This window comes from Oryza sativa, chromosome 5 (assembly GCF_034140825.1).
Source record: "Oryza sativa Japonica Group chromosome 5, ASM3414082v1".
NCBI classification, from domain to species: Eukaryota; Viridiplantae; Streptophyta; class Magnoliopsida; order Poales; family Poaceae; genus Oryza; species Oryza sativa.
In genome coordinates this window covers 13,580,454-13,599,465 of record NC_089039.1, presented here as the reverse complement: position 1 = coordinate 13,599,465, position 19,012 = coordinate 13,580,454, and the positions used below count along the sequence as shown (strand labels likewise).

The following is a 19,012-nucleotide window of genomic DNA, read 5'->3' as shown; positions in this document are numbered from 1 at the left end:
GCATTGGGAAGACTTTAGTGTGAAGGGAGGAGCTCGAGAAGTTGGCTGTGCAGCTACGGGCAGATGCACCGAGCTTCTACAGTATGTCTTGTGGTGTTGGGACGGCAGAACAACGACTGCTAGCCTAGGAGGCATGGGGGAGGTGCGGTCACATATGCAGCGTGGAGGAGCTTAGGAGGGGTTGGAGACAGCATGGCGGCACTTAGTGCCTGCTAGGGAGTGCGCGAATGATGGCATGTATACCAGCCTAGCAGGATGACAATGAGTGGCTACTCTATGGTTTTAGGGTCTCAACTTAGTGGCATAGGGGACGGAAGGAGGGGGATGAGGGTGGGAAAGTTGCGCGAGAGAGGGGCTCAATGGTGAGATTGCATACTTTTTTTTGCACTTACCCTGTTGTTCATTTCAATGCCATCTTTGTTGACCTTTGCCACCGAATGATGCTATGATATATGACAAGATATGATCTCTAAGTGGCCTTTCGAATTTACCACATGAACCCTCTCTCCATATCTCTAAAATGTTGACTCGTTAGGGTGTAGTGGATGATCTAAATCCTCAAAACTAATAAATGCTTTAGTTATAAAACTGGATGTATCAATTAGAGAACAATTTATCCTAAAGAATTAACTTTCAATATCAAAATGTTTTTTTCTCTATTAAATGCTTGTGTAATCTCCTAGAACTTTCTTTGGCCAAAATCCTGACCCATTTTAACAAACAAGGCCTTCTGCATCTAAAAACATCCATAGATAACCAAGGAAGTTTTTATGTACCCTTATAGAAGAAGCTGCTTCCTCCGTTTCACAATGTAAGTCATTCTAGCATTTCCCACATTTATATGATGTTAATGAATTTAGATAGATATATATGTCTAGATTCATTAACATCAATATTAATATATGACATGCTAGAATGACTTACATTGTGAAACGGATGGAGTATATAAGGACCATTTGTACTCAGCAAACTCTGTGGTCCTTGCCTCATGAGATGCACATCTTTAACTCTCCTAAAAAGGAATTTCAGTTTCAGACTTTTTGGAGCTTTTTTTGGATTGTCTTTATTAACCTCTTTTCACTTCCTAGTACTCCAAGACCAAAATCATTATAAACAATATCTTCACTTTCCTAACCTCTCTACCAGAACCATTGCCTACCTAAGATAGAGAATGGGGGAGAAAGAGGCAATGCTAGTGGTGTGTGCTAATGATGTAGGGTTGGTGTACGATATCAACACATGCGAGAAGATTATGTACATACACGACTGCGTTGCTCCTCCATGTGGCCTCGCTTTTGTTGATGGATTTCTCCTCGCTGCATCTCGGACAGACAAGGATCAACCAATCTTTGGAAGTGCTATATATTTCTGGGCTCCAAGTAAGGTAAGATTTCTTTTGTGCCATGTGATGTCTTTTCTTCGTCTTTGCCCTTTCAGGTAATGGATTTTGTGTAGATCATAGGTTGGATTGTGTGGATCATGGCAGCAAATTAGTCTAGAGAATGAATTAATTGCAGAAGTCTAGGGCTAGAACTGGTCCTTGTGTTATGATTGGTTCCAAATTAAATTATATGTTTCATTAAAAAATAAGATGGATTATTTTATCAAAATACTCTAAATTTTGTTAGATTTTTCGCTATCATGTTTGTAGGAGTAGATCTAATTCGATCAGTATTGACAAATTCAGGTTTTTCAATTTTAGTCAGAAATCATATGCCAGATTATGGTAGAAGGGATTCAAGATGTAAAAGTGTGATTGTGATTAGGGTGAGTCATAATTCAGATGAAAAATGTGATCCAAGTTACAAGCTAAAGTGATAATACATTAAGTCCATTTTTCCTATTTCATCTAAAACTCGGCATGTATTGCTCATTTCTAGATGTAATAGTTTTTTCCCTCAATCAACCGAGGACATAGAATCAACTAACTACAACTTCTCATTACCCTTACACAACAAGTACATACGGTGTATGTTTCTATATGGTAAATGACTAAAACTGATTGATTGTAAAATATTATAAGTGTTCAAATTTAACATTTAGTGAGAAAACAAAATGGCATTACTTTTAACATATGGGCCCAAAGGATTAATGCTCAAACATGTGAGTGTTTATATCTCAATTGTGAATACCCTATAGTCCTATTCTAGTTCCATTTAAATTATTTTCCTTTTACAGATCAAGGAAGTGCAAAAAAGTTATGTAGCTGAAGCCATTGGGCCCATTGCTTGCTCAAAAGATGGGGTGTATTTGGTTGGTGGTGCTAGTTCTGGACATACTTATATTTGGGAGGTAAATAAAAAAAGCTTCCTCTTTCTACAAAAGAATTAAACTATTCATACGTCGTTCTATTCTAGCTAGATTATGATCAACAAGAGACTCTTGATGCATTGTTCGATGTTTGAATTGGGTATCTTTATATTAAAGGAAGGTATGGCTTGTGTTTATGTTTGTTTTTTAAATCATTCTACGAATTATCCTGTCATCACTAATGCATAATTATATCCAACAATACCAAGTTCTTTTATTTTGATTTATGAAAGACATGGGGATTTCCTATTTAAACATGTATGAATCTACCGAACTTCAACTGGTTTGTCCAGCAATACAAAATGAAGTTTGAACTAATAAAAGATCACATCAAAACTTATGCCCCGCCAATTCTTTCATTTATAACCTAGTATTCGTTATGCTCCATCTTTATCGAAAGGATGCCACTCTGATCATAAATTGGTTTGCTCCATTTGTTAATGTTAGTTTGGATGATCTAAATAAGGAGGTCCATGTAACTGACAAACGGAAGAAAGTTTATGACCATGGAAGTTAATTATACTTCTAGTCACTATGTTAACTTCCCTAAAAATAACATTACGAGTTCATTTAGCGATAAATTGGTAGTGCTGTTCCAGCAAGGATATATAATGATTTGTATTTATATTTGAGAAGCAGTTCAGTTGAATATCCCTTTTGTATGTATGATTTCGCTTGAACAAAATCTTAATGCCTCTCATTCTACTTCACTTGACATACTAACATTTTTTAACCTACTGCATTGTTTGATATTCTACTTGGATGGTTAGTGTATGAGTGTATTTTTTAATCCAAATTCATAAATAAAGATTGCATCTTCTATGGGAAATATTCTTGCAAATAGTACAAATATCTAAAAAGAGTAATAATTTAAATTTTGCATCACACACTTAGTGACAAATTTCTGTTTAATATGAACTCTTTTTCACTTGAAAATATTGTTCATTTCAGATAGCAAGTGGAGCATTATTGAAAAGATGGTGCGGACATAAAAATGCTATAAGTTGTTTAGCCTTCTCTCAAGATAGTTCGTTTCTCATCTCTGGATCTATAGAAGGGATGGTTTATACTTGGTCAATGGTCAGGTACTCTCTACAAGCTAGAAGTCGGTGAAGCATTTTTTTTAGGAAAAAAATACAAATTACTCCCTGAAATATCGTGGTCGACTGAATTACCCCCTGAACTCGAAAACCAGATATCGCTCACCTTGAACTTTTAATACCGGACAAAACACCCCCTCCCCCCGAGCACTGTTGCAAGCGGTTTAGGATTCAAATAGCACACGTGGCAGTCCAGACATCAGTTTTTTTTAAAAAAAAATTGCTAGGGCCCACTCGTTGGAATCCCCGCCCACATCTCTCTTCTCCATCCCCTTCTGAAGTGGGTGGTGGCTAGGGAGAGGGCGTGACGCGGCGCTCTTCTCCCTCCTCTTCTGTAGCGCGTGGCATGGGGGGAGATGGGCGACACAACATGGCGACGCGACCGGCAGCGGCAAGTAGGCGGAAGCGAAGGCGGCGCGTGCCGGCAGCGGCAAGTAGGCGGAGGCGAGGGCGGTGCGGAGGACGCAGTGGCGGTCAGAGTACTGCTAAAATCTCTCCTTTCTCTTTCTTCCCTCTGGTGCGGCGGTGAGATTGGGTAGGGCGCGTCGCGACGGGGCTAGAGGGGTAGAGCCGCCAACGAGGGCGTCGGGAAGGAGAGGTGATTGGAGCGGAGGCGGCGATGACAGAGCGGTGGAGCACGCGGTGGAGGAGGAGCAACCGGGCGCTGGGACGACGGGGATGGGCTGCAAACTCGTCGCCATAGCCTGCCGTCTCCAATGTCCTCGTCGGCGCCCACCGCCCGCCTCGCCCTCCCCACCGCACGTGTCGCGCCTTCCCCGATGAGGACTTTGTCAGGGTTATGGATATCACATACCCAATAGTAATCGACTAAGCTCGGCAGGGCCCACCACATACCATGTTTTATATGGAATCATACCTCGTATATAGAAGGAGTTCCGGATAAGGAAGGACAAAAAGAGTTCTATATGTAAACTACAAGGACTACTCGGATCGTATCTATGTTTATCTCCCTAGTTCTACTTGGACAAGGGGGCATCTATGGGTATAAATACAAGCCCCCCTAGGAGGAGAGGAGACAGAAGCCAAACGCCACAAAACCACAAGACCAACATATACACACGCTAACACACGCCGCCAGATCTCGACATCAGAGATTAGCCAGACATACCCCATCCGGTGCCTACGGAGGCCGGTAAGAGGGATCTAGCATCATCTCTGATCTCAACGGGTTCATATTCGAGGAGGAAGACTGCCCTGTTGTCGACTACGAGTTGGTTATCTAGCCGCCAAGTTGACGACAACTAGATAGGTTATCCCAAATATTGTACTTGTGTGATTCAGATGAATAAGAGCAACACTGGCTTCGGTCAACAGGATGTAGGGCTATTACCTATCAGATGAGGGGCCCGAACCTGTATAAAAATCCATGTCTCCATCTCTTTTACCTCAATCTCGCATATACCTGGTACCAACGATCCCCATACCATCCAAATACCCTAGTCGCGATCTTAAACATCGACAGACTCATCGCTCGCCGCCTGCCTGAGTTGAGAGAGAGAGAGAGAGGCCTCACCGCCGTCTCCAGGGAAGGGAGCAGCAACAGCGCTGGCGCTTTTGCCTCAGCGCCGGCCAATGACGTCGACGGCGATGGCGACGATGAACCACTCGTCTACTCTTCTCCCTACTGCTCACCCGCGACCCTGAGCTGCCTCACCCGTGACCCCGAGTTGCCTTAGCCTCGCCACCGACCGCGCTGCCCTCGCCTCTATGGTCGTCAGCCTTTGCAGCCGCCCCGCCGCGTCACCCCTCTCCCCCGCCATGGCTGCCTTCTCGCGTAAGTCCGGCGCGAGCCACTACTCCCCTAACCACAGGAGGACGAGGCCTGGTGAGCCTGATGGGCCGGCCACCGCCGGCACGCCACATCCTCGGCCTCTGCCTCGAGGAGACTCGCAACCGCTGGCGCGCCGCTAGTCCTCGATCACGCTACCTTCGTTTCCGCGGTCGCCGGCCTTTGCAGCCAACCAACTGCGTCGGGCCAGCCACCGTCGGCGCATGCGCTGCTCGTTCTCAGCGGCGAGTGAGCGACATCAGAGAGAGATAGAGAGGTGAGAGGGGATAGAGAGGAGAGAGACTATGATATGTGAGCCCCACCATTTTTTAAAGGCAAATTTTGCTACAGGACACTGCTTATGTGTGGTTTTAACCCTAGGACACTGCCCAAACTCACTTTTGGGGGAAAACACTCTATAAACATAGTAATTTGCCAGTGGACACCGCCCCAATTAAAATAATAATATCTGGTAGAAGAGGAGAGAAAAGTCACATGAAATATCAAAAATACCCTTCGGCCCACATGTCAGCACTCATATCTCTCTTCTTTTAATCTCTCCCTATCTTCCTCCTTCCAGCGTCACTCTGATAGGCGAGCCGGCGTGCAGAGGACCGGCATAGGCGCGACGACCTTGCGGGTGGCACGGCGAGGCGAGGCGGCGAGCGCCAGTGGGGTGCGGCGGCTGTGCGGGCGGCGCGGTGAGGTGTAGTGGTGCGGCAGCGGCGGTGGCTCGCGGTGACACCTTGCGGGGTGCGTCCGGCGGCGAGGTGCAGTGGCGCGGCGGCCATGCGGACCGTGAACGTCTCCGCGCCGTAGCGCTCGCCTGGACCACGAACTTCTCCGCGCGCTAGCGGGGGCACTTGCGCGCCTCCACGACAACGTCCGCCGCCGTGCTCGCACGGCACACCGTCTGCACGGTCGCCGCGCCACTACACCTCGCCGCCGGACGCACCTTGCATGGTGTCGCCACGAGCCGCTGCCACTGCCGCACCGCCCGCACAGCCGCCGCACCCCGCTGGCGCTCGCCACCTCGCCTCGCCGTGCCACCCGCAAGGCCGTCGCACCCGTGCCGGTCCTCCGCACGCCGGCTTGCCTCTCAGAGTGACGCTGGAAGGAGGAAGATAGGGAGAAATTAAAAGAAGAGAGATATGAGTGCTGACATGTGGGCCGAAGGGTATTTTTGACATTGACATTTCATGTGATTTCTCTCTCCTCTTCAACTGGATATTATTATTTTAATCGGCGCGGTGTCCACTAGCAAATTACCATGTTTATGGAGTGTTTTTCCCCAAATGTGAGTTTGAGCAGTGTCCTAGGGCTAAAACCACACATAAGTAGTATTCTGTAGCAAAATTTGCCTTTTTTAAATAAAAAGTTGCTGACTGGACTGCCACGTTGGACTGAAACCACTCTGATATTGAGTAGGGGGGTGTTTTGTCCGGTATTGAAAGTTTAGGGTGAGCGATATCTGGTTTTCGAGTTCGGGGGGGGGGGGTAATTCGGTCGACCGTGATAGTTCAGGGGGTAATTTGTACTTTTTTCCTTTTTTTTAAGGCCCAACTTTTCCTGTTGGGTTTACTAGTATTACACGCAGGCTTGCCATTCAAGCATAGGAACAAAGCACCACTACATTATTCAGCACTACCAGAACCAACTAGCAAGAATAGGTAGCTAAAGAACTACTTATGACAAAGAGAAAAATGTCCCAAATAGCTTGCAAACTATATAAGCGCAACAGTCTCATCAGGCTTGTAGACTATTTGAGACAATCCTTGGATTGCAATTAGAGTTGTTTATTTTTTTATTGGAAATAGCGAGGGAGGCCCTCACGGCATCTTTTTCTTTTATTCAAGCATGAAATTTGCTCCCTTGGAAAGTCGAATGAAGGACCTAGAGGTGCTACTTGAGCACTGTAACCACTAGGCTACAACCCCTTTAGCAAGTTGTCTCATATTCAGTTGATCCAGCAAGGTGTCAATGTCTTCTTGCTCTTCCCACTCCATTAGTCACTATCACTACACAAACTATTTTTTACAGTTTGATTTGGAAAGGAGTCTTACAGGCAAGTATTAAAACATATAGATCATTTTTAATGAATCGCATTAAATGTCAATGCAATCACATTAGTCCAATAGGATGATTTCACCTATAAGCTACCTCTGATAGAACCAACTTGTTTGTGGACTCATTCAAGCATAAGATAAAACCCATCATATATAAGCCGTAAAGGGATGTTGGGTAAATATATTTTTATCAATGTTTCCCAACCACCATGAGACAAATGACCACATTTCCTAGAACTGAGCCGTTGTCTCACTATCTCCACCATTGAAATCATCTATGCAACAATTTTCCAGAATTCAATGATATGTATGTAGGTAGTTGAAAATAAGCTATTTTTACAATTCATCATGTCAACAATTGTCCTCTGTTCTTCTCACTCCACTCCAGAGACAAAGTCTCACTCTTCTAACTATATATTATCATACCAAACATCTCATAAAAGCAGTACAATAAATATTTGAGAAATGCTCCACTTCAGAAAAAGAACAGTGTTACCAGTATATTATTGTTGGTATGTAAGGCTATTTGATATCAGATGAGGCACCAAACCCTCCAATGGGAATAATCAACTAAGCATTTAAGTTAACACATGCTTTCAATAACCTATTTTTCGCTCTGCATATGAACTTTGCAGTTTATTTCAAGCAGAGGAACCTCGACCCATTGAAGGTACAGAGATATATCCCAACTTTTATAATGTAAAGAAAAATGAGCACAAGGCGTCAATAACTGGCATTTTAACAATGCTAAGGGGTCAATGTCCCATTCTAATAACGAGCTCACTCGATGGCAATTGCAAGGTTTAATGCACCTCAGATGAAATATGTTGTTTCCTTTTGCAGTGATCAATATTGCAACTTTATCAGCATCCTATATGAAACTTGAAATCTAGTTCCTGTACTAAATGTCATGTACACTTTCATAATTTAGCAATGAATTATGACTACTGATACTCCATACATTCAAAATATATTATTCAGTAAAATGGTTCTATATGCTTAGTTCTTTTTAAACAATATAACTTACATATATGTTTGTTGTCTATACAATTTACTATTCTGATGTTTGCTTCAATATTATAACTAGATCTCATATCAACACAAAACTCGATGTGGTCAATTTCTTGTGCTTGTGTTATTCATTGCTTAAAATATATTCAATAATAGTACCAAGACCAAAATGCAACAGAACACTTACTCGTAAGATTTAGCACACTTTTTGAATGTAGATTTGAGCATGATTTCCATTGGCGCTGATGACAACTTTGAGAATATGTTATTTTTCTAGGTTACGGATCTATTGTCTGGGTTACTACTTCACACCATTTCACTCTCCAGTTCAGTTACTACAATCGCAGTTGATCCTTTGGAACAATTTCTACTTTGTGGGGCTGGTGATACTTGTATATATGTCACTGTGTTGAATGGAATTGGGACAAAAAAATCCAGTTTAACATGTTTTGAGGATAATTGTCAAATTCTTTCAGGACACAAGTAAGTTATAGTTGAATTAAGAGCATTGATTGGTAAATTTTGCAAATGTTACTCAAGACATATCAATAATTGACAATAAGATGCAATGTACTATTTTAAATTTAGAACAAATATTATTATCAAGAATATAAAACAATTATAGGGATTTCCAAAATGAGAACACATTTCTTTATCACAATTAAAACTTCAAGGAAACGGTGAACATAACCTCTAAACTTTGGGTAAAATTCCGTGTAGCACCCTAAACATAACCCCCAGACTTTGGAATACCATTCATATTATTTCCTAAAGTGATTTTGGATAGTGGCTTTGTGCATTTGGAAGCTTAAATGAGCCTGTTACACATCATCAGTCATTGGTCATCAATATATAAGATATAGTTATGCCATACTAGTATTATATCGACATTCATTTGTAAGTTCAAGAAAAAAGTGGGTAAGAATGAAAGATTTAGGTGGAGATATTAGCATATATGTCCAATGTCATGCAGTCATCGAACGTATATGCAAATTACATAAAAACCAGTTTGCAAAATGCACTAGTATTTGGTTTATGTATGATATTATATAGTTCGGAGGGTTGGGTATTTGGTTTAATAGATTAGGGTGCCAAATGGACTTTCAATCAAAGTTTCTTTTGGGCGGGGTGTATTTAGACTTTTCTAAACTTATGTAATATGTATCTATACGTTAGTTTCTATTGTATCCAATCTTGAGTATTAGTTTCTTTCTATGTTAGATTATGATTGTTCCGAAGTATTTTTTAACAAAGTTCTATAAAGTCTTGATATCTAATCTATACCTAACATTGATAAAATATTTGATTTTAAGTGTTGTGAATCCATAAAATAATTAGCACAACATAAAACTAATTGGCTGATTCCAACTTGTCAACAGCGCTCCAATTACTGCATTAGCATTTTGTTCTAAAGGAGTAAGGTTGGTTTCTGCATCAAAGGATTGCACTATCCTTGTTTGGGACACAAGAGCATGGCAAGTTATTAATAAAATAGAAAACAAAATAGGTAAGTCTACATGAAGTCCATTTTAGTTCACTTTTGTTCTTTCTGAAAGGGTCACTTTTGTTCTTTCTGAAAGGGTCACTTTTGTTCTTTCCGAAAGGTTCTTATTTTAACATTTTTTTTGCCTTGTCATTTCGTCACTAGGTGGGCATATAACAAATTTGCTAGTCTTTCCAAAGCGAGCGATCTCAACTGTTCATCAAGAAAGAAATTTCCGTCCCATCAAGTTCCCTAAATTAGAGAAGATATGCAAACCAACAAATGAAACAATGGCATTTTTGGTGCCATCTCAATTCTCCAAAGATGTCAATTCTAGCATAGTATCTTTCAATAGTTCCAACCTTCTGGCTGAGCAACTCTTGGATTTAGAGGTAAGACTTATATGTATTATTATTATTTCTGAAAAGAAAATTATATATTATTATATTAAAAATTATGTAAAGAAAACTAATTGGAACACTTTCTACTATTTACTAGGAAAAGAGAACCCTTGAAGCAGTAGAGATGATTATTGGAGTGAACATTCAAGACCGGGTGAAGAACCAAACCATGGCAAAGGAATTGACTAATATGAATATGCTACTGCAGGGACAAGTATTTGATGTGATGGATGTTGGTGCAGATGAGGATTAAGTCATTGATTTGTTGTTTCATCCAGTATGTGCAATGAACATAATAAAATGATTGAACATATATCACAGTAGAAAGTGACATAATCCAAGTATCAGAAAGTGCAATCTTGAAAATCATATTTATCTGAAATGAGAATGCCTATTTTATTTGGTATTGTTGTCCTGTTAATTTATCTTTGAGATAATTCGTTGTATGCTGCCTATTATTTTATTATTCTATTACTTATATACAACTTCTAAGTTTAGCTCGATATCATGTATGCCAATATGTTTGGCTCTTCATTCCATGCATACCTTTTTGTTCCTATATCATTGGTTGTTCTAGAATGACCATATCACCCCTCATTTTTTTCTCCAATACGTAGGAGATCTGTTTATCATCATATTAACAAGAAAAAAAGATGGGCTATAACCCTGAGTACAGAACCAAACACGCACATAATGAGTTCTAGGAACCATACATGTTGCAAACCAAACCACAACACAAGACCACAACCACAAACCAAACCATGATGTGAGACTAACCACCCGGCTCTTGAGTAGTCAATAATGATAGCCCCTGAGGCCGGCAAAAACCACAGTTGTGCTTCCTCCTTGGCAAGCAAAAGAGCATCGGCCAATTTAGGAGCAGTCCCATAAAAAACACAATGGTTTCGATGCATCCAAAGCGTCCAAGAACCAAGAATGACTATAGAATTCAGGCCATATTGCACCCTCAATGATTATGCTCCACCACTTATTTTGATCGTCATTCAAGGGGGACCAAAGAATTTAGGACAAACCTCTACAGGAGGGAGTACCAAAACTGTTTCATGAAGACACAATTTGTGAGAAAGTGATCAATAGTTTCATCATCTTGGTCGCAATGAGCGCAAAGGTCTGGATGTGGCAGACCTTGTCAGGCAAGACAATCTGGTGTCTAGCAGTGATTATGCACGACAAGTCACATGAAAAAAGTGACACTTTCCAGATGCCCATGTTTTCCAAATACGTTCCCATGGCCTGAAAATTTAGTGGCACCTTGGAAGGAGGAATCATAAGCATCCTTAGCTGAATATTGTCTTAAATTCATAGTGCAAAAAACTGGACTGGTGAGTGACCTGGATGACCCCTTGGTGCACCTGTCCGACGGTCTGACCGGTGGACTGCCGGTTGAACCGTGGTTCAATAGCAAATATATACGGTGTGTATTTGCTCTAAAATACAAGGGAACAAGGGTAGGATGGCTAGAGCCAAGCGCTCTCAATGCACAAACCCAGTTTCGAGTCCCTATACCACAAGCCTTCCTATGATTTTTGTAAAAAAAAACAGCCGCGTGGGCCTGAAGGCAATGGACTGGGCCTTAATTTGGCCCATTTATCTCCTTTTACCCGGTTGTACCAAAGTGGTTTAGTGCCCGGTATAGTCTAAACCTAGTCCGTTCAGTTGTTTTTTATCCGGGTCGAATGCATGTCCGGTCTTTAAGCTCAACCGAACCATGGAGATCTAAACCCGGTCGGTTCAGTCGTTTCTATTCGGGTTGAATGCATGTCCGGTCTTTAGGCTCAACCGAAAATTGGAGACCTTTGGTTCTAGTTTTTTCCTGTTGAACCACCAGCCCGGTCCGTTTTTTTCCACTATGCCTAAAGTTGAGAATCTCCATCTATGAATATCCTTCATGCCGAGCTATAAAACAATCTTAGAAAGCATATCTCATAGATTGAGAAAATCCGCTAGGACTCCACCAGAAATAGCACCTTGAATGTCCTGGATCCAACCATGATCTATCATTATTGCCCCTCACTAGAAACCCAAAGAAAGAAGACACCCTACCTAGATCAAAACCACACCTAGTAACTATTTTCTAATTTTGAAAAAAAGAATCAAGAGGATGAAATTGCCAAAAATACATAAATTTTGTAATTTTGGTATTTTCTCACTGGATTTTAAATTTAAAATCATTTTCTTGTCCCATTAACCGCTTTGGCATTGACCCAATGAATTACAAACAGATTTGAAGGGAAGCACCGAAGCAATAGTAATTTGTAAAATGATTTATTATCAACAATAAAAATAAAAGTGCCCAACCAAAATAGCTAGAAGTTAATTTTCTTGACTAAAAAAGGGGTCAAAACAGGCCTTTTCATACTTATTAGATAGATCAGGCATCTAAGGGAAAAAAACCAGAACTCAGAGGTATATAGAGAATTGAGCAAAACTCGCAGGTCTAGAAGGGATTAGTAAAAAACTGCAATACGTAAAAGTAATTTCTCTTTGCCTTTTGTGATGTATTTGGTCTTGCTTATGATCTTCACCCAATTTTTATATACGAGCATAGGCTTGAGAAAACTATGCCTTAATAACATTTTAAAAGAATAACATGTCGATTAGATGTAATTTATTCTGCAAACAAATAATGAAGGGATAAATAACATGGATCATGTTTTACAATAATATAAAATATCACAAACAAAGATGTGTAGACTCCAGTTGGCGAGGCTTTGGCTACTCCAAATTAATCTTGACGATTATTATGAAAATAATAAATGGTGTATATAATTATGGAAATAATAAATGATGTGTACTCACCAATTTTGGAGTAGCAATGAAAATTGTGAAGAGCTTCAACTCAATGGGTGGGAAAGATAACTTGGATGGAGTCCCGTAGAGTTTCTTAAAGGGAAGTTCTATGCAAGTTATAATCGTATTGTAACTTGAATTATCAACTCCAATGCCACATAATAATATATCATCAATTAGTTATTGAAAACGCATGAGAATTGTGCTTCATTTCATGAAGAAGAAAAGAAATATTTACAAGAGAGAGAACCAAAGTATCCCTCAAGCGACACCAAAAAAGAAAAGGGCGTCACAACATGACACACCACTAAAACAACCTCTAAGGCCCCGTTCGTTCTCTCCGATTAGAGGGACATTTCCGGTGCACATGAAATGAGAAAACTCATTAGCACATAATTAATTAAGTATTAATTATTATAAAATTAAAAAATGGATTTATTCGATTTTTTTAAATAACTTTTACGTAGAAACTTTTTGCCAAAAACACAACATTTAACAGTTTGAAAAACGTGCTAACGGAAAACGAGGAAGTCAAAGTTTGAAGTTGAGAAAAAGAACTAGGCCTAAGAGGAATTAGCCATCAAGAGGTAGCGACCTACAAAAAGCTCGTGGAGCTTTGGCCCCAGCAATACTCCAAAGGGTACTTTCCTGCTTGAACAACCACCAAAATATTAGGTGTACCCCATTAAAAACACGGTCGTTATGACCCTTCCAAATTTCCCAAGCCACTAGGATAAACAAGGAATTCAAGCCCTTCTTTTCCTTCTTAGGGACTTTTTGAATGGCCTTAAACCACTAGTTAGAGAAACGAGTTGAAGAGGACTGAGGTGCTGCAGCTGCCATTCCAATCTTCTCAAGGATCAAAAACCAAAGTTGTCGGGAGAAAACACATTTGACGAAGAGATGTTAAATGGTTTCTTCTTCCTGATCACAAAGTGTGCATGCCTCCCGGTGTTGCAACCCGAACTTGGCAAGGCGGTCGGAAGTTCAACCTCGGTTATTTACTGCCAACCAAGTGAAGAATTTGCATGGTAGGGGCCCAACTTTTCCATATTCTGCTCCAAGGTGCAAATCTGATGGATCCCACAAAGTATCATAAGCATATTTACTTGTGTAAGATCCCGACCCAGAGATTTTCTAAACATACTGCTCCAACACATTGCAAAATTAACCCATCCACCAAGTCACATAATTGTAAATATTCATAAATGACCAGCATAGTGAGGCTTCCTAGTATATCATCTACCCATCTTCTATTTATAAGAGCTTGCACTATTGTTCTCTGCTTTCTTTTATCTTTTTAGGGATCATAAGAAAGAGGTTAGGAGCCCATTCTACAATTTTTTTCCCTTTCAGCCAGCAGTCAGTCCAAAACTTGGTCTCCTCCCATTACCATCTGTAGTAACCACCACAACGTTGAAAAGTGCGTGAACACTTTGCGGCACTTGAATGGGCAGCCCAGCCCATGGCCTTGTGGGATCGGTCTTTTGGAGCCATAGCCATCACATTCTTAGAGCCCATCCTAGTTTCTCTTAGTTATGAAGTCCAAGACCACCATATTGGAGTAGTCGGTAAACATGATCCCAAAGACTAGGCAGCTACCATCACTAGCAGTCTAGCATTTTCCTGTCCTTTCCAAAGGAAACACCTTCGCCTTTTACTCTTTATCAATAGCTTTGATCACCCATTTTGGAAGATCCATTACCATCATGAGATAAATATGAACCGCCGTGAGGACCACCTTGACCATAATCAGCCTACTAGCTATATTCATGAGGGAGGCTTCCCACCCCGGGAGATTATCAGCCACTTTATCAACCAAAGTCAACCCGGGGTTTATCATCGATTAGTTATTGTAAGTAATATCTTGATGGTGCTGTCAGTCTGAACATAGCCCAATTAAGCTTACATGATTGTGTACATTGTTAGAACAACAAATTTCATTGCAGTTGGGGCTTAGTTGGATGTGGATGTATAAATGTTGAATGTAATTTCTGATTTGAATGAAACAATACATTTTGTTCAGGACCATGGATCCTCAATATATTGACAGATAAATTGCTGCCATGTACATGTTTAAGTACTAATAGACAAATCCATTCAAATTGCTTGCTGTGTATGTTAACTCATGCTGTGAGAGGTCAGTCCAAATGTAACGTAGGAAGGAAGAATTAAGTGCCCAATATGGGAGGAGATTTTGGGGGCCTAAGGTGGCCAGCAATAGACAAATGTGTGGATTGGGCTGACCCAGATTGTGGATGATGTTTTTGATAGTGTCCTTATCCAGATAATGTTTCTAGTAGTGTCCTGGCTTGGACGCTATCCACTCTAGCATCCTTCTTATTTTACTAAATTTCTGCCTTCAATTACTTGTTATTTAATTAAGGATCTGTTGATTATTGCAAATAAAAGAAACCGATTTATCTAGTGTTGGGAGTTTTTTTTCCATTGTTCTTTCAAACAGATTCCACTGAACAGATATACCTTGCTAGGATGAAAATGGTCATGAAAATTCCCAACCGACCGAGCGTCATTTCCATATAAGTCATACTATTTCTGATTGTTTCCCTTTTTAGAAATATATAAATGTTGAATTTTTGTTCTCATTTCTTTCAGCGTTGTATTGATGTTGACACGGAACAGTTAAATTGATAAATATGGTGAATTACTAACTGACCGAACATCATTTCTGAAAAGATGCTAACGATTTTGACCTTTTCGGAATATTTTCATCCCATCCATGAATAGTTGACAAAATTTGCTTCAGTGCTAGTGCTGGATAAAGTGATGTGTTCAGCAATTGTTTTCCTGGGCAACATTCTTGGATCTCCTTGATAGAGTTCCAAATTAGCAGATGTGTGTCTCTGTTCCAAAATTTTTCTTCCACTGCTGATCGCTTGCTTCATCTCTGCTCCCCCCCCCCCCCGCCCCTCCCTCCGTTAAATCCCCTGTTGTTGTATACACTTGTACCTTCTTTTGGTTATTATTTTTTTTCTGGTTATCTGATTATTATACCCATCTAGTGGCTGATCTCTAGGGTTTATGCTATTGCAAAGTTTCCTTTTGCAAGTGGCAGATTAGTATATTCAAGTATGCATATGTATAAATTGTTAATACTTGCTGCCTTGATCTGCTAGCTAGTTGTTGGTTGCTAGTTGTTGTTGGAACCAAATCCAATAGCTATGGGAGTGTACAAGTTGTGTGAACTACTAGAAGAGTGAGACTTATGAGATTGATGAGAATCCTGCCTTCACTAAGGCGACATCGCACATTTATATGCTTAGCATATGTACATGGGAAATTACATCATTGATCATGTAGGCCTCCTACAAGTAGGCCCGGGAACTTCCTACTAACAAGTGGGCTCCACCTAGGAGCACACCCGTAACTACACCAGACACCGTCGTGGGTGGCCCAAGATGTTGCATGGGCCGACATGGATCCTGTGGATCCTAGGATCTGATGTGTCATGATGGGCCCAAGTCGCAAGGATCTCGATTGCCTCCCGCTGCACGACTTGTTGGAGCAAAGCGGCTAGTAGGTGGGCATTAACTGCCTCCTGCCTTGTCTCGTCTTTAATGGCTCATGAGCTGAAGCCTCGGAGTAGTCTTGATCATGCCCCCCAACTGGAGCACGGGGTTATGCGCGCCAGTGGAAACTGGCTAGAGGCCTCCGCTTCTTCGAAATGGAGGGGTGGGGCCCCATCTAGCGCAAAAGGGAGGGATCTTTCCTATGGAGACAGGCTCCAGAAATCCTTCAGAGTGACACTGGAGCCCATCCCTCAACTGTTGCTCATCAATTTGTATATTTTATCAAAGTGCAATCTTTTATGCAGCAACCACGATAACAACTATTGCTGCTGCCCCTGAGGCTGGGTATGATCCTATAACTGATCCAAAACGGAGGCCACCATGCAAAGGATCCAGCTTGGAAGTGCGGCTATTTGATAGTAATTAGAAACACAAACTTAGTGACATGTAATCTTTGTGGGGAGGTGACAAATGGAGGGGCTACAAGGCTGAAGCAGCATCTAGCAGGTGGCTATGGAGATGTTTTAGTTTGTATCAAAATTGATAAAGAACTCATGAAACAAATGCAAAATCGGTTGCACAAGAACAAAAAAAAAACGGACAATATTCTTGGGAGATGAAGAAAGGGGGAAATGTGGAGGTTCTGCTAGATCAAAATGTAACAACATCCTTTTCTATGCCAGTTGTACCTTCTAGTGGGATAACAGCAAAAAGAAGAAGAGCAACCTACGATTTCAGAGCTCCAATAGTAAAAAAAAAAAGCCAAGCCAAAGGAGACCAAGACAATTATTGCTACGGTTAGAAAAACAGTTGAAAAGATTGTAGATGGACGCGCTTTGATTGGTTCCAAAGCACCATGGAGAGTACAAAGAGAAAGGAAGATAAGCATTATGTGGATATGCAAGGGGTATTGTGGTTCTATGAGTATGGCATACCATTCAATGTTGCAACCTCAAGGCAGTTTGAGATTGCTTGTGAGGCCACCGCATAATATGGTTCGGGTTACAAGCCTATGAGTAAGCACATGTTAAGGGAGACCTTGATTTAGGACTATGTCCAAGACACAAGTAAAATAAAGGTAAAATAAAGGTTGATCATGAGCTACAGAGCTAGCATGGAAGTAGTATGGCTCCACCTTTATGTCAGATCGATGGATAGATAGGAGGGGCGCCACCTAATTAACTTGCATGCTGTGGGCTTACTTCTTGGAGTCTTTTGATGCATCAAGTGAAACACTGTAGACCCCCGATTTTGGAAATCGGAAATCTTCTGTGTTTATCCGTACCAATCCCTGGATCAGTAGTTGGTACACACATTCATAGTTGGATCACAACATATCACGAATGAATTCAGGCTAAGAGAGTTAATACTTACATTAGGGCCAGGTAGGCTAACAACTATCAGAGAGCAACAGCGGAAGACAAAATAATATAAGGGCCCGGTTAACATGCCACAGGCAGTCGACTGGGGAACGAGACCTAGAACAAGACCGCACTCCGATCATCTTGTTGGATACGCAAGCGTACTAACAAGGGCTTCTCTTCAGCGCTCTCCTAAAAGATATATAAATAGCAAGGGTGAGTACCAACCGTACTCAGCAAACCACCACAACAGCAATGCATATGATAAAGGGTATTCAAGGAATGGCTTCAGGTTCTTTTGCGTAAAGCTGCGTTTTGCAAATATTTTTACAAGCCTAAGACCTAGCATAGACTGATCAAATTTTAGTTCCAGTGTTCACATTAAACAACGACGGTTCTGTCCACCATCCATTGTGATCCCAATGATAGCTTCCCGCCATTGAATCCTCATGGTTTTCTGAGGACGTCCACCTTCCCTCCTCTCAGGAAGTGGCTCCAACAGCATAAAAATCATCATGCAATATCCCATCCCACACAAGTTAAGAATTTAGAGTCTAGCCAAGTGTAATACACGTCCCGGTGCTCAATAACCGCGAGCACGGCTATTCGAATAGATTTGGTTTACTCACACTGCAGTGGATGTACACTTTACCCGCACTCTGCGACTGCCCAACACATGAGCCTCATCCCAACACATGAGACGCGTCACGACAAAGCTTTTCGATAACCTCGCATTGGCAGTATCCGCTCCATGAACTTTACATCCTCATGCACTCTAGGCATACACGGTTTCTAGCAGTGAGAGGAGTTCTAGCGCACCCGGGAAGGGAAGACTCACACATGCATTAAGTTATAATTATGTTTAGATTCTCACATGGCAGTCCTACCGATGGCGACACCACTGTAGACACCCGCCTCGTGGTCCTACCAATGGCTGCCCCACCGTAGAGCCCCTGCCTCACACATCAAGAAACCACTATGCATGGATACTGCCTCCGCTCAGCTATCTACTCCGCTAGGTCTATACCCATACGAGAAGTGCGGTTGTACGGGGTTCGTTTCATGCTTAACTTCATGACTCGGTCCTTAATTGACCGGGGACGGTACTAGCCTTTTCCAGATACCACCCAAATCCTCCGTCCGCCCCAGT

At 41.5% G+C, this 19,012-nt stretch overlaps 1 protein-coding gene across 1 annotated transcript; it reads left to right on the top strand.

Moving 5' to 3' along the window:
- The first annotated feature begins 1,158 nt into the window (after positions 1-1,158).
- Positions 1,159-10,566, top strand: LOC107280948 (protein ROOT INITIATION DEFECTIVE 3-like). The gene is made up of 8 exons (XM_026025420.2): positions 1,159-1,384; positions 2,179-2,292; positions 3,262-3,395; positions 7,901-8,066; positions 8,554-8,759; positions 9,656-9,783; positions 9,925-10,151; positions 10,258-10,566. Exons 1-8 carry the CDS (start codon positions 1,172-1,174, stop codon positions 10,411-10,413), a joined length of 1,344 nt encoding a protein of 447 aa, XP_025881205.1. The 5' UTR covers positions 1,159-1,171; the 3' UTR covers positions 10,414-10,566.
- Positions 10,567-19,012: the final 8,446 nt, after the last annotated feature.

Excerpts from the sequence above, each read along its gene's own strand:
- LOC107280948 (XM_026025420.2), top strand. The coding sequence starts at position 1,172 with ATGGGGGAGAAAGAGGCAATGCTAGTGGTGTGTGCTAATGATGTAGGG. Across the intron at positions 1,385-2,178 it reads ATTTCTGGGCTCCAAGTAAG|ATCAAGGAAGTGCAAAAAAG; the intron begins GTAAGATTTCTT and ends TTCCTTTTACAG. Across the intron at positions 3,396-7,900 it reads TATACTTGGTCAATGGTCAG|TTTATTTCAAGCAGAGGAAC; the intron begins GTACTCTCTACA and ends TGAACTTTGCAG.